The following is a 15,431-nucleotide window of genomic DNA, read 5'->3' on the forward strand; positions in this document are numbered from 1 at the left end:
AGTGCCAATGGGGGAGGAGGAGGGAGGAGACAGTAATGGGAGAGAAAAAGTATCAGTAAAAGAGAAAGACAGATGGACAAAGACAATAGCAGTGGTAGCCAAAGAGAGAGGAGAACAGGTGGTCAGCTGCCAGTAAAAGAGAAAGACAGAAAAACAGTGGGAGGAAAGAGAGAGGAGACAGTGGAAATGAAAAAGAGAGATGAGTGGGCACAATATAGAGGCTTGGGGTGCCTGGACCCTCCCAGACCTGAGAACTTTAACACTTGCTCCACAACACTATTTCTGAATTAACAGATATCAGAAGTCTCTGTGAACATACAGACCTTTAGCGCCAGGTCTCATTAACCTTTGCTATCAAAGAGCACTATAGTGCAGTAGCACAAACATACCTTTCACTCCCTACACGGTTATCACGGAAGATGGAACTTGCTCCCTCTTCCCCTGACTAAATACCTTGGAAAACAATAGTACCATGAATATCTTAATATTGTGGTACTCTATTTGCTGTAATTTTTTAAAGGGACAGATGCTTGCTCAGTTCTGCTGCTTACAGAACTTTAATTGGCCAGTTTTCAGACCCAGTTCCAAGTTTCTTTTACTTTTTTTTCTTTTTTTCATGTTGTCATAGTAGCATGTATATTTGCCACTGTAAAAACAGAAAGATGATTTTAATTACTAAGGAAAATTACCAGTGACTGATACTTGTAAAACAAGACAAATAACATTCAATATCTTTTTCTCATTTTAGAGTTATAAAATAAGGATTTCATACATCACATTTAGCTTTCTTTGTTACTCTGTAAATGGAGTATCTGAAAAGTTTCAACCGGAAGCAACACAATTATGCTTGATGTGTGAACATGTATTCCAAAAGACACTTATAAGAATTTGGTTCATCAGGAGGGATGGCACTAACAAACATGCACTTGTATTTTGGTGTTACCAACATATCCTGCCATCTCTTATGACATTAAAACAAACAGTTTAAAGTTGACAGTCATATAATTGAGTCATTCTAATGTGATTTTCACCGAGATGGAAAAAAGTGAGTGTAATTCATTGATGCATTTGGATGGGAAAATGTGCACCCAGGACATCCAGGAGATGATGTTATTGAAGAAATCATTCAATAAGTTCTCAACATGATTCTCACATATTGCCAAATAGTCCAGTCAAGGAAGGAAAATAAGGGGGAAAAACTCGTGTGGTCACAAATTTTTGCACAGTGCTAGGAGGGAGTTTTTCTCGAATAACTCAAAGACTGCGGCTTCTAGCAAAAATGTTTCTCAGTACAAAATTAAACTGTATTAAATTTCCTACCAAAATGTCCTATTCATTTTTTCTCAAGGACTAACGGTTTCCACATGCAGGGAATTGAAAAAGTTTGCAGATAACTAAAAATATTGTGCATCTTCACATTTTCATGGCACAATGACTGCTCTATTAAATTTCTGGTGTGCAGCCTCATAAATTCAGCTTCTTCTAATATTTCAACTGCATATCATTCAGCCATCTTGAGAGTGAGCCAAAAGACAGACACTTACTCTGTCCTTTTAAGCACACAGACTGCACCACTGCAAATGCAGCCACAGGTACACAGATGCCAGAGATGATTGGCAGCAAAGAAGCACAATGAGCATGAATTATATCTGTCACTGCACAGTTGATCCACACTGGGATGTCAGTGTATCACTCTGAGCTGCACTGTCACTTCTTTGTAAGTTTATTACAGAAAGTGCCGGATTCCATGACACATGCTAAATCCACTATCCCTATTAATTAAATTCATTACCAAGCAAATTTCAATTGCCTCTTTCACCATTGAGTCCTAGAAAGATAATGTAGACACTAAAATTTTGATGTTTTTGTACAATATAGTGACCAAAATCAACAAAGTGTTCAGCTGCAGCTGATTTATTTGCTGTAAGAGTGGATGTACCTGTGGTATTCTGTAGATCTTTCACGGACTGTACGAATTGTCTGTCAGATATATGAGAGGCTACATTCTCAGGGGATCGTGTAAACCCCAGCCTTCCATAGCAACAAATCACCTGTAAAGGAACCCAAGAGTGCTACTGTCTTTCGTGGAAAACGAAAAATCATTTTTACTTTGTACTTGCTGACAATGTGTTCTGCATTTGATGATAGACTTCCCACATATGGAAGGAAAGTCATGGATTTAAATCTTCCTGTGTCTTCTTCTGCATTGTTTATGGCCACCTTTGGTTTTATTCATAGTACCTTACATGTCTGCTGTGGTGAATACTTGTTGGCTTCAAAAGCTCTCTCTATTTGTGGAAGCTCATCTTGCAGACTGCTCTCGTCAGTAATGATGTGTGCCCTGTGAACTAAAGTTCTGAGAATACTCATCATTTGCAAAGGACGGAGCAGCTATTTGCATCAGTTTTCGATACAGTGTATGTCCCAAGTTGCCATCACCTCTTTGCCGAACCAAAACATCCAAAAATGGAAGACATTGCTCCTTTTCTATTTCCATTGTAAACTGGATGAGTGTATGGATGGAATTCAGATAGTTAAAAAATACTTGTAATTTGTCTTCACCATGAGGCCACACTACAAACGTGTTGTCAGCAAACTTCCAAAATATTGTGGGCTTTAAGATAGCAAATTTCCAGTGCCTTTTTCTCAAAGTCCTTCATAAATAAACTTTAGCATCAATATAATCTTCCAGAGTGTCGGCAATGAAAAGGAACTGAAATTCACTTGGTGACGAATTTAATTAATAGAGACAATTGCTTCAGCTTGAATAAGTCGTGGAATCTGTCGCTTTTTGTAATAAACTTACGAAGACACTGTGACAGTGCAGCTCAGAGCGATACACTGGCATCTCAGTGTAGATCAACTGCGCAGCACATGCACATTGTACTTCTTTGCAGCTGATAAATTTCTCTGACACCTGTGTATCTGTGGTCGCATTTGCAGTGGCGTGGTCCGCTAGTTTAAAAGGACTGAGCGAGTACTGAAGCGTCAGTCTTTCTGCTCACTCTGAAGATGGCTGAATGATATACAGTGGAAATATTAGAAGATGCTGAAAGTATGTGACTGCAAACCAGAAATTTAATGGGGCATTAAAAATATTTTCCTAGGGGTATAAAATTAATTTTAATTTTCAAAGGAATTGGGTATTGTGTGTCACATAAAAGTACAGTAGAACTGCATCAAGGGATAAAGTATGTTCCATGGATGTAAAAGGGTGGAGAAGGAGAGGTGTGTGTGGTAGAAGAGTGAGGGAAGATGGGTCACCATGGTGTTTTCATGCCCTTCTCCTCCTTCATAGGCCTGCAACCTGAAGCTCGAGCAGGTGTTGCCCCCTCTATGTACTTACTACATCACAGGAAGCAACTACAAGATCTTCCACAAAGTTATATGGGCCTTCCACAGTGTGTCTTATAAATCACTGGCAGTGTGCAGACATGCCAAGGGAGTGTTTATTTTGCAAAAAAATCTGTTAACGGTACATGGAATGGAAATACTTGTTACTAATAACAGTAACACAAGTAATGTATGTGGACAGAATCCAGGTAAATTTCTGCATGCTGTTCTACACTACTAGAGGAAAAGTTGATTCTGAGTCAACATGTACAACAGCTGCAGTATTCTTCAAGGAAAGGCAACTTCTCCCATCATGACAGCTGCTTTACAGACAAACTATAGCTCATCAGCATTTCCTGTTCAGTTCTCTTATATGAATAGACAAAATAACATCAGTTTAGTGAATACTTATTTCAGTTCTTAAGTGAGCCATTATATAAAAAAGATCAGCTGCTGGAGCTGTCAGCTATCTACTACTAGAAGAGCCTTTTCCAGCTTTAACATGCTGTCAATATATATTTGACAGTGTCAATTTCATTACCTCCATTGACACTGCCTGGAATAATTTTCACAGCATGAAGGGTATAAAATGCATCATGCCAGCCTCACATCTCCCAAAATATGAAGAGGACCCGGGTCTTAAATTGTCTCTCTCTGCAACAAAAGTAGGTCACCTAGGTGTTACAGAACTGTAGATATTTCAATATAAGTCAAGCACTGCATTACAGCAGATTACCGTTGAAAACATGATCAATCCCTTTCCTCCAGACATACTCATGCCCATCTTGGAACGTATATTGTGGATGTATAGTAAGTGGCTCCACTTACTCCACAGCCCACTATACAAGTTCCAGCAATTCCCGAACATAAAATATTTATCAAATCTACCAGTAACACAATTAATGACGAAAGAAGTGCAGTAACTTTTTGGTAATTCAGTAATTCGCCACCATGTGACTAAAACACAATTACACACCTATACAATGCGCTGTCAATTATAGGCAGCAGCAATATGCCACATTTGCCAATTCAATCCCTTTCCCACCAATACTGCATAATTCTCTGACATCATCACACTTACAAATTAAACACACAGGAATGCATTTTATATAAAATGGCCACTTAAGAACAGCAAATAAGTAATCATCCAATAGATCGAAAATAACTCTACTATATCAACACTTGCTCAGTGAAGTTATTTTATCAGTGGAGAGGAAATACCCAGGAGCTATAGTCTGTAGACTGAAAATCGAGTAGAGGGAGAAGGTGCCTTTCCAGGAAGAATGCTGCAGCTGCCATGCACGATGACTTAGAATTAGTGTCCACTCCACCAGCGTAGAAAATGGTGCAGAGATTTACATAGATTCTGTCCATATGCATTAGTTACATTAGAATTATTAATAAGTCATATTTGCTTCACATGTAGTGTTAACACACTTTGTGGAAAATAAACAAACCCCGTGCATGTCCGTGCACTATATTGCCAGTTATTAATAAAGTGCATTGTGGTGGATGTGTATAACTTTATGAAACACCTGTAACTGCTTCTTATGATGCAGTGGGTTAGACAAAGGGGGAGAATCACCTGCTCGAGCTTCAGTTTGCAGACTTGTGAAGGAGGTAAGTGCATGAACACAATCAAGTGCTTTACCCCACACATATCCCCCTTCCATCCTATTACACCCCCCTGGAATGCAAGTTATTCTTTGACTCGGTTCCACTACACTAAGATGTTGTACACAAATTTATTATCTGTTTTAACCCACTTCTTTTGAATATAAACATTAATTTTATAAAGCTAGAATAATATTTTTAATAATCTACTATTTTTAACTCACCTGAATGTGGAAACTGACAGTCCTACAGAAGAAATAAACAGGACCTTTTCTTGTAGGAAATTTAAAATAGTTTTAATTTTGTAGTGGGAAACATATTTGCTAGAAGCTGTGGTTTTCGAGTTACTTGAGAAAAATGTAAAAAAGGGACCTTTAAACCCACCCCCACACCAACCCAAACACCCCACTGGTCAGTATTTTTAGTACATTGTTTTGGACACATCCTCTTAGCACTGTGCAAAAATGTTTGACCCCACAGGTTTTTCCCCTTAATCGACATCTTTCGGTCTTCATTAACTGGGCTGAAATGAATGTGTGTGAGTAGCAGAGGCCATTAATTCTGAGAATGGTAACAGCAGTTCACATTTTACATTATAAGATGGTGTTGAATGCATTGTCAGCTCACAAGGTGTTGCCACTGCATACAGTGGACAAGAAGCTGATGGAACTGTCAGAGTAGATTAGAAAGCTGCGTTTGAAGAAAGTATGAGTTGTCCACACTGATGAATCCTGAGTTCTGCACTATACCCCAAAATCCAAGAAACAATCCAAATAGTATATGGCTTCCAATGAATCTGTTCCAAATAAGGTGAATTCTGAATCCAAATACCAGTACTTACTGAGTCCCCTTCTGCTGGATTGAGATGTGAATACTGGTTTTTGCATTTGTGTTGGTCAGTAAGATTTGTCAGTGGCCTTTATGTGTGAGGGCCTTTCGATAAGTAATGCAACACATATTTTTCTCAGCCAATTTCAGCTGGAAAAAAGGGGGATGTTGTGGAATATTCTTGCTTCATCCCCTACAGTTTCATGAAGTTCTGATGGGTGGTGATGCTATACGTAGCCTTCAGAATGGCATCTGTAACAGATGTGTGTTCCAAGCAGAAAACTGTCATTGAGTTTCTTTTACAGAAAAGGCAGAGTATTGTAGATACTCATAGGCAATTGCAGAATGTCTACGGAGGCCAGGTGAGGCATCTGTCATCATTGCAACAAGTTGCCCAAACCTGCCTGATCTCCCATGCGCTGGCCAGCCACACGCAGTTGTGACTCCTGCAATGCTGGAATATGTGACACACTCATTGAAGGTGAATGGCAGGTCACAATCAAACACCTCACTGCACAACTGGACTTCCCTGTCAGTAGTGCCGACACATTCGTCCACCGGTTGGGGTACTCAAAGGTGATTGCACCTGCTGGGTTCCTCACTGTCTGACAGAAGAACATAAAAAGCAATGAAAGGCCATCTGTGTAGAATTACTTGCATGTTACAAGGCTGAGCCTGACTATTTTTTGTCAAATGTCATCACAGACAATGAAACATTCGTTCATCACTTTGAACTGGAAACAAAACAGCAATCCACAGAGTGGCGCTACACCAATTCACCTTCAAAGAAAAAGTTCAAAGCTGCACCCTCAGCCAGTAATGTCATGGCTACAGTATTCTGGGTCTCTGAAGGGGTTCTTTTTGATGTCCTCCCTCATGGTACAATAATCAGCTCTGAAGTGTATTGTGCCATCCTCAGGTAATTGAAGAAATGACAAGTCTTTTGTCACCACAAAAATACAAACAAACTTCTCCTTCTTCATGACAGTGCAAGGCCTCGCACGAGTCTGTGGATCCGAGAGGAGCTCACAAAACTTTGTTAGACTGTTTTCCTCCTCATCCACCTTACAGTCTCACACCTTCCAACTTCCATCTGTTTGACCCAATGAAGAATGCACTCCATGAGAAGCAGTATGTTGGTGATGGAGAGGTTGTTGATGCAGCAAGATGTTGGCTTTGACATTGACAAGGATAGTAGTACTATGTGGGCATACAGGCCCACCCAGTAAGATGGCATAAGGGCATCACATTGAATGGAGATTGTTTAGAAACAGGGTTTTGTAGTGAGAAGAGTGGGGAATAATAATGTGTGCTGGAATACGAAACAATACTGACCTGCTTTCAGAAAAAAAGTGTTGCATTACTTATTGAATCCCCCTCATAGTAGATGCCAGAGAACTAATTAATGTTTGATTTCTGTGTGTTGGTATGACATGTTTGTGGTGGTGGTGGTGGTGGTGGTGGTGGCAGCAGCAGTAGTAGTAAGTAGAGATGTGAGTGGCCGCACCAAAACAAAGCCGTGTTTTTCTTGTTGCTAACAAGAGAATTCTTTTTACAGGTATGTTCAGCCTGCTGACAAGAGTGATCTAACAGCCCACGTTAACATAGCAGCAATGTGCTGCCGCCTAACAGAAGAAATGCTGCAGTGTGGCAATGATCTGTGGGTGGTACCAGAGGATCTGGTTGCACAGATAAGGCGCCTTAATGAGGAGGAACGATATCTCAAGGGACATAAAGAAAACAGCAAACCGGTACAGTATTGCCTAGTTCATATGTTTTCCTATTAGTTAGCTGTTTGACCTAATCATTTGTTAAGGAATTATTCCTGTTGTCCATTTCAGATGAAAAAATTGCTTGGTCGTAAGGGCCCAACACGTGAACCTATAACGCGGAAAATTGATAACGAAGTTGACTTCCAAGATGGAGTGATACGAGTAAATGCACCACAATTCCAACTGAATGAAATACGTGTGCAGTTAACAGATACGACAACAGCTGGTGATGTAGTTCTTCGGTAAGACTGTGGTTAATTATATGACCTCTGGGAAACAGCCATTTTTGGAAATTTATCTTCCAATAGTCTGTTTTTCTTATAAAAGCCTGCAACATAATTTTGTCTTACAAAAGACAATGGGAAAGTCTAGGATGGAAATGCAACAATATGTAAAGGACAAATTACTGCTCACCAATGGATGTGTCATATAGTCACAGACAAGCAAAATCAAAAAGAATGATAAAAATATCCAGCTTTTGGACTATGTCCACACCAGAAACAGAAAACACACACAGTCACTGTTTCTGGGCGAGATAGAAGGTGTGTGTAGTACTGGAGTCAGAGTGGGGGAGGGCATAGGCAGTTGAAGGACCGGGGACTAGTGGAGATTGAGGCCAGGGGTGTTACAGGAATGAAGGATACTTTGCAGGGATGCTTCCAGCTGGTGTTGCTGGGAAGAAGCCAGATGGACAGGATATGATGCAGTCATTAAAGTGAAGCACATTGTATTAGATGGAATGTTCAGCAACTGGGTGGCCCGCTGTCTCTCGGCCGCAGTTTGGCAGTGCCCATTCATCCAGACAGAAAGCTTGTTAATACTCATTCCTGCATAGAATGTGGTACAGTGGTTATAGTTAAGTTTGTATGTAGATCACATGGCTGGTTTTGCAAGTGTTCTTTGATGGGATAGGAGATACCTGGGACATCACTGCAGTAGGTGGTAGTGGGAGGACATATGGAGCAGGTCTTGCATCTATTCTAATATGAGGATATGAGCCATGAGGCAAAGGGATGGGCCAGGATTTCTATAGGGACAGACAAGGATATTGTGTAGGTTGGGAGGGTGGCAAAATACCACAGTGGGAAGAGTGGGTAGAACAATGAGCAGGATATTTCTCATTTCAGGGCCCAATAAGAGGTAGTTGAAACCCTGACAGAGAATTTGATTCATTTGCTTCAGTCCTAGGTGGTACTGAGTTTATTGTACTACTATAGATGTCAGCCTGTGTTTAAAAAACCTAAGTTAACACAATGATATCATGAAAATTGCTGTTAGGTGTATGTTTGAAATACATAGTAAATTAAACTCTCGCGGACAGAAAGGCTGGCTAGCACTTAGTATCTGGAAGTGAAACTTTTGCTAAAGTCAATATTATCGAAATAATAAACACTGTGCTCCTAGGTTTTGGAACTAGTTGTTGCTTGTGCACTGATCAACACATTTGTGTCTTTGTGATTTAAATAATGCCCTGAATGGGATTTTCCTTTTTAAGAGTACAATGAATTTTAGCGCAGTAAATTTAAGATGTTCAACTATTCATTTTATTAATGAAAAAGTACGATAAAAATTGCAAAAAGTTGCCAATGGCCACAGCTATAATTTTTTTGCTCCATTCATTTCTGTTTATTTACATAAAGTATGACGATCTCCAGATCTCACATGTTACTGAACTTTTGAACTGTAATTTTTCTTTCTGCAGCATTGTGGAAGAGGCCAGTAAAAGGTCAGATGTGCCCATGACCGGAATAAAAATGCCTCGAAAGCCACAGTCTAGAGCTTTAGCAGAATTGGCTCCAAATGGAAACCTAAGCTGTATGTTAGCAACTGGATATCCAGAGATAACACTCCAGACACATTACCTTTACGAGATTGGTGGAAACATCGGTAAGAAAATTATCTATGGAGCAAAAAGTAAAACTAATGTAATCTAATAGTTTCCAGTACACATTACTTGCTCAAATTATTACTGTTCATCTATAAGCATATGAAAGAAGAGGAAAGACACCCGAACAGAATTATCGAAAGTGGTTGTAGAGGTATCTTACCAACACGGAATTAAACCTGGGACAGGTAGGTTAGTGTTCGGTAACACTAATCACTGCATCACAAGAGTTTGTTGTAAAATACTGTAGGGCTTATGAAGGTGGGACAAATAGCATCTCCATGTCAGAAGTCTTAGTACTGCTGATAGAATAATGTTAGGTAGAAAATACTAATCCTTATCTTTGAACTGGAATGTTCTTTCAGTCATGAGTGTTGTATAAATAATCAAGCCATGCTTTGAACATTGTTGCAAACTTGGATATTTTACTGGTTTGATAAAAAAAGGAAGGTTAGAAATATGTCACCAGATATTGCAATAAACCAAAAGCTAATTGAAATACAATGCCGTTTCTTCTTGTTCTCTCATTTCATATTCTCTGTATTACAATGAATCAGTCATTTCTTTGCATGTCATTCCTTCCTTTGTGCCCAGGATTTCTTCATTCTCTTCCAAGATGATGGGTTTCGACTTTATTTTAGATTTGTCTTGGAAACTTATTTTTTCGTTTTTAGTATTTATCTGAGCTGTTCTAATGAGTGACTTTTCTGTATTTTCCATAAACTAGTTAGGCTTCATTATGGTTATGGAAGAAATAAAAAATTCATTTAGTTGTTCTATTAAGACTTCATTCTGCAGGAGCGTCTATAGAAAGGTCCCAGAACTGCTCTCATTAATAAACTATCACAATGCCCACATAGTACTAGGGACAGAAAGTTGGTTGAAACCAGATGCAACCATTAATGAAATTCTAAACTCAGATTGGAATGTATACTGCAGAGACAGGCTGGACAGTGAAGGGTGAGGCGTGTTTATAGCGATAAAAAGGGCAATAGTATCGAAGGAAATTGATGGGGGATCAGAAATGTGAAATAATTTGGGTGAAGGTAACAGTTAAAGCAGGCTCAAACATGGTAATTGGATGTCTCTATAGGCCCCCTGGCTCAGCAGCTGTTATGGCAGAGGACCTGAAGGATAATTTGGAAAATATTTCGAGTAGATTTCCCAACAATGTTATAGTTCTCGGTGGAGATTTTAATTTGCCAGATATACATTGGGAGACTCAAACGTTTATAACGGGTGGCAGGGACAAAGAATCCAGTGAAATTTTTTAAAGTGCATTATCTGAAAACTACCTTGAGCAATTAAACAGAGAACCAGGGGTGATAACATATTAGACCTTCTGGTGACAAACAGACCTGAACTATTTGAAACAGTTAACGCAGAACAGGCAATCAGCGATCATAAAGCAATTTCGGCCGTAAATACAAATATTAAAAAAGGTAGGAAGATTTTTCTGTTTAGTGAAAGTTTTGTCTCAAGTACAGATAGTGTTGAGGATCAGTGGACAAAGTTCAAAACCATCGTACAATATGCGTTAGATGAGTATGTGCCAAGCAAGATTGTAAGAGATGGAAAAGAGCCACCGTGGAACAACCAAGTTAGAAAACTGCTGCGGAAGCAAAGGGAGCTTCACAGCAAACATAAACATAGCCAAAGCCTTGCAGACAAACAAAAATTACGCGAAGCGAAACGTAGTGTGAGGGGGGCTATGCGAGAGGCATTCAATGAATTAAAAAGTAAAGTTCTATGTACTGACTTGGCAGAAAATCCTAAGAAATTTTGGTCTTATGTCAAAGCGGTAGGTGAATCAAAACAAAATGTCCAGACACTCTGTGACCAAAATGGTACTGAAACAGAGGATGACAGACTAAAGGCCGAAGTACTACATGTCTTTTTCCAAAGCTGTTTCAGAGAGGAAGACTGCACTGTAGTTCCTTCTCTAGATTGTCGCACAGATGACAAAATGGTAGATACCGAAATAGATGACAGAGGGATAGAAAAACAATTAAAATCGCTCAAAAGAGGAAAGGCCGCTGGACCTGATGGGATACCAGTTCGATTTTACACAGAGGACACGAAGGAACTTGCCCCCCTTCTTGCAGTGGTGTTCCGTAGACAGACCTATATCTGTAACATTGATGAGTTGTAAAATTTTGGAACACGTATTATGTTCGAGTATAATGACTTTTCTGGAGACTAGAAATCTACTCTGCAGGAATCAACATGGGTTTCGAAAAAGACGATTGTGTGAAACTCAGCTCGCGCTATTCGTCCACGAGACTCAGAGGGCAATAGACACGGGTTCCCAGGTAGATTCCGTGTTTCTAGACTTCCGCAAGTCGTTTGATACAGTTCCAACAGTCGTTTAATGAACAAAGTAAGAGCGTATGGACTATCAGACACATTGTGGGATTGGATTGAAGAGTTCCTAGATAACAGAATGCAGCATGTCATTCTAAATGGAGAGAATTCTTCCGAAGTAAGAGATTTCAGGTGTGCAGCAGAGGAGTGTCGTAGAACCATTTTTTTTGTTTTTGTTTTAGTTTTAGGGCGCAAAACTTCTATGGTCATTAGCGCCCGGTCCGTGACTTAGGAAACAGTAAAAAACCGAAATTGAAAACCAGCAGCAATGAGAACGAAAGTCATGACATTGGAGAAACTAAAAGCAGAAGGAAGGCTCAAAAATCCACTACAGAAAGGGGTTGGTTGTCCCCAAAAAAAGCTTCAAATGACTGACGTCATTTCACTGGCACTAATAAACTTGAGAACGCGGTCGGCTGAGCGCGTGTCATCTGCTAAAATCGACGATATATCAGGCGATAGCTGTAGACGGGAGTGTGACGGATTAAAATAGGGGCACTCAATTAAAAGGTCTCTTACCGTCCACAGCTGAGAGCAGTGGGGACAGAAAAATTACCTCCTCCCAACGACGCGTTCGGGAGGAAGAGGTCCAAGCACAAGGAAGAGCTTTCATGTCCCGCAATTTATTATGGGTAAGTGTCGACCAATGCGTGTGCCATAAATGAACAACACGTCGACATAGAACGCTCCGTAGATCGGCGAAGGGAATCGATTGAATAGCTGGCCGAGGAAGAGAGACTGCAGCCTTGGCTGCAATATCGGCCGCCTCATTTCCACAGATACCAACGTGTCCTGGGAGCCAGAGGAACGCCACCGAGACACCCCCCAGGTGGAGCAAGTGCAGACAGTCCTGAATCCGGTGGACCAGAGGGTGCACAGGATAAAGAGCGTGGAGACTGAGGAGAGAGCTGAGAGAATCTGAGCAGATAACGTACTGTATCCGCTGATGGCGGCGGATGTAGCGGACAGCCTGGAGAACAGCGTAAAGCTCCGCAGTATAAACCGAACACTGGTCGGGAAGCCGAAAGTGATTTGGGGTGTCGCCAACAATATAGGCACTCCCTACACCTAACGATGTTTTCGAGCCGTCGGTGTAAATAAATGTGGCGTCCGTCATTTGTGCACATAGAGCAGCAAATGCCTGACAATAAACAAGTGAAGAGGTACCATCCTTGGGAAATCGACAAAGGTCACGGAGCAGGCAGATCCGGGGACGGAGCCAAGGCGGTGCTCTTAGAACCATTGCTATTCACAATATACATAAATGACCTTGTGGATAACATCGGAAGTTCATTGAGGCTTTTTGCAGATGATGCTGTAGTATATCGAGAGGTTGTAACAATGGAAAATTGTACTGAAATGCAGAAGGACCTGCAACGAATTGACACATGGTGCAGGGAATGGCAATTGAATCTCAATGTAGACAAATGTAATGTGCTGCAGATACTTAGAAAGAAAGATCCTTTATCATTTAGCTACAATATAGCAGGTCAGCAACTGGAAGCAGTTAATTCCATAAATTATCTGGGAGTAGGCATTAGGAGTGATTTAAAGTGGAATGATCATATAAAGTTGATCGTTGGTAAAGCAGATGACAGACTGAGATTCATTGAAAGAATCCTAAGGAAATGCAATCCGAAAACAAAGGAAGTAGGTTACAGTACACTTGTTCGCCCACTGCTTGAATATTGCTCACCAGTGTGGAATCCGTACCAGATAGGGTTGATAGAGGAGATAGAGAAGATCCAACAGAGAGCAGCGCGCTTCCTTACAGGATCATTTAGTAATTGTGAAAGCGTTACGGAGATGATTGATAAACTCCAGTGGAAGATTCTGCAGGAGAGACGCTCAGTAGCTCGGTATGGGTTTTTGTCGAAGTTTCGAGAACATACCTTCACCAAGGAGTCAAGCAATATATTGCTCCCTCCTACGTATATCTCGTGAAGAGACCACGAGAATAAAATCAGAGAGATTAGAGCTCACACAGAGGTGTACCGACAATCTTTCTTTCCACGAACAATACAACAGGGAGAACCGATAGAGGTACTCAAAGTGCCCTCCGCCACACACCGTCAGGTGGCTTGCGGAGCATGGATGTAAATGTGGATGTAGAGGTGTCCGTAAAAATTTAGTCTCCTTTCTTGCTTAGTATCTTATCCTGAAATTTTGTCCCTGTGATTTTTCTTAAAAACTGTTCTTTGTTTTACTTCTTATTGTTTGATCTGGCCTATGTTATTTGTGGTTTAGATTTCTGCTGCATATAATGCTTCTGGCTTAAACATTGTTTTGTAAGGTTTAATTTTTGACCCAATGAATTGTTGCATCTCTTTTTTTTTCAGTTGTAAGGCCAGTTCAAGTTTGTTTTTCCTGTATTCTATTGCCTTGCATTCTCTTTCATTCCAACTAATCAGTTCCCCCCAAGGTATTTAAATTCTTTTACTATTTCTGTTTTCCTTTCTGACTTTCAGGTATTTATTTGGGTTTTTGTTGTTTGTCATGATATTTGTTTTTCCAAAGGAAATGTGAAGATCTACTTTAGCTGCTTGTTTCTGTAGCTCAAGAATTTATTCCTTTGCTTCCTCCATTGTTTCAGCAAACATGGTCAGGTTATCTGCAAAGGTAATGCAGTTGATTTTGAGATTTTTCTTTTTGCAACCCAGTCTTATTCTGCACTTTTTATTTTTGTTTCAGTCTCTGAATAATTTCTCTAGTATACAATTAAAACAATGACTGAAAAAGACCAGCCCTTTGTCTTATTTCTGTTTATATTTCAAGTGGGACTGATACTTCGCTTATGAATTTAATATTTTAAAAATGTATTTGCAATAGTGACTTGTATTATGTTAGTTTTTTCTTATCCAAAGTCAGTTGTTCTATTACTGATACAAGGATTCTCTATCAATCGAATCGTACATCATCTTGAAATCGATGAAGGAAATGACATGTCTTTGTCCTTGATTTTTGGTATGACGTTTTTGAGGTTTAGTATTTGTTCAGAGTGTGATCTAGCCATTCTGAACCCTCCCTGGTATGCCCTCAGTTGTGTGTCCAATTGCAGCTCTGTTCTATTTAAAAGGGCTTTTGAAAGAATCTTTCAAGTTACATGCAGCAATGATATTTCTCTGTAATTGTTTGGGTCTGAGTGTAACATTCTCTTGTGAAGAGGGTGGATGAGGGCTGTTCTCTGCTGTAGTGGGATCTCCTCTTCCAAAATTTTACTTAAGACACATTAAAGAGATTAATGGCATTTTTATGAGATTTTTTTCCTTAGTATGGCCAACATTTGATTTTCACCCAATGCTTCACCATTTTCTAATTCACAAATGATTTTTTGTAGTGCTTCAATTGCTGGTTTTTCTGGTTTATCAAAACTGTTTGGAGCAAGTCCAATTTTTTGAAGAATGGGCTCACAGTTCAATAGTCTCTCAAAGTATTTCACTACACAAGTTTTCAGTATTCTTGTGAACAATGTTTCCATTAGTATCTCAAAATTGAAGGGTTGATACATTGAACTTTGATAGCTATTGCTTGAAACCTCTGTTGAAGCTTCTTGTGTTGTTTTCGATAAACTCTTCATCAGTTTGGAGGAGATTTTTATCTACTGTTTTCCTAATTCTACTAAAATTTAATGTTTT

At 39.8% G+C, this 15,431-nt stretch overlaps 1 protein-coding gene across 2 annotated transcripts in view; it reads left to right on the forward strand.

Annotated features, from left to right (window-relative positions):
- Positions 1 to 15,431, forward strand: part of LOC126237293 (rho GTPase-activating protein conundrum) — a 227,865-nt gene that overhangs the window by 211,533 nt on the left and 901 nt on the right. For both annotated transcript variants that reach the window (XM_049947243.1, XM_049947244.1), the window contains exons 12-14: positions 7,334 to 7,526; positions 7,617 to 7,789; positions 9,250 to 9,434. In XM_049947243.1, the coding sequence (XP_049803200.1) occupies positions 7,334 to 7,526; positions 7,617 to 7,789; positions 9,250 to 9,434 (551 nt within the window). The remainder of the gene's footprint in view (positions 1 to 7,333; positions 7,527 to 7,616; positions 7,790 to 9,249; positions 9,435 to 15,431) is intronic.

This window comes from Schistocerca nitens, chromosome 2 (assembly GCF_023898315.1).
Source record: "Schistocerca nitens isolate TAMUIC-IGC-003100 chromosome 2, iqSchNite1.1, whole genome shotgun sequence".
Taxonomy (NCBI): Eukaryota; Metazoa; Arthropoda; class Insecta; order Orthoptera; family Acrididae; genus Schistocerca; species Schistocerca nitens.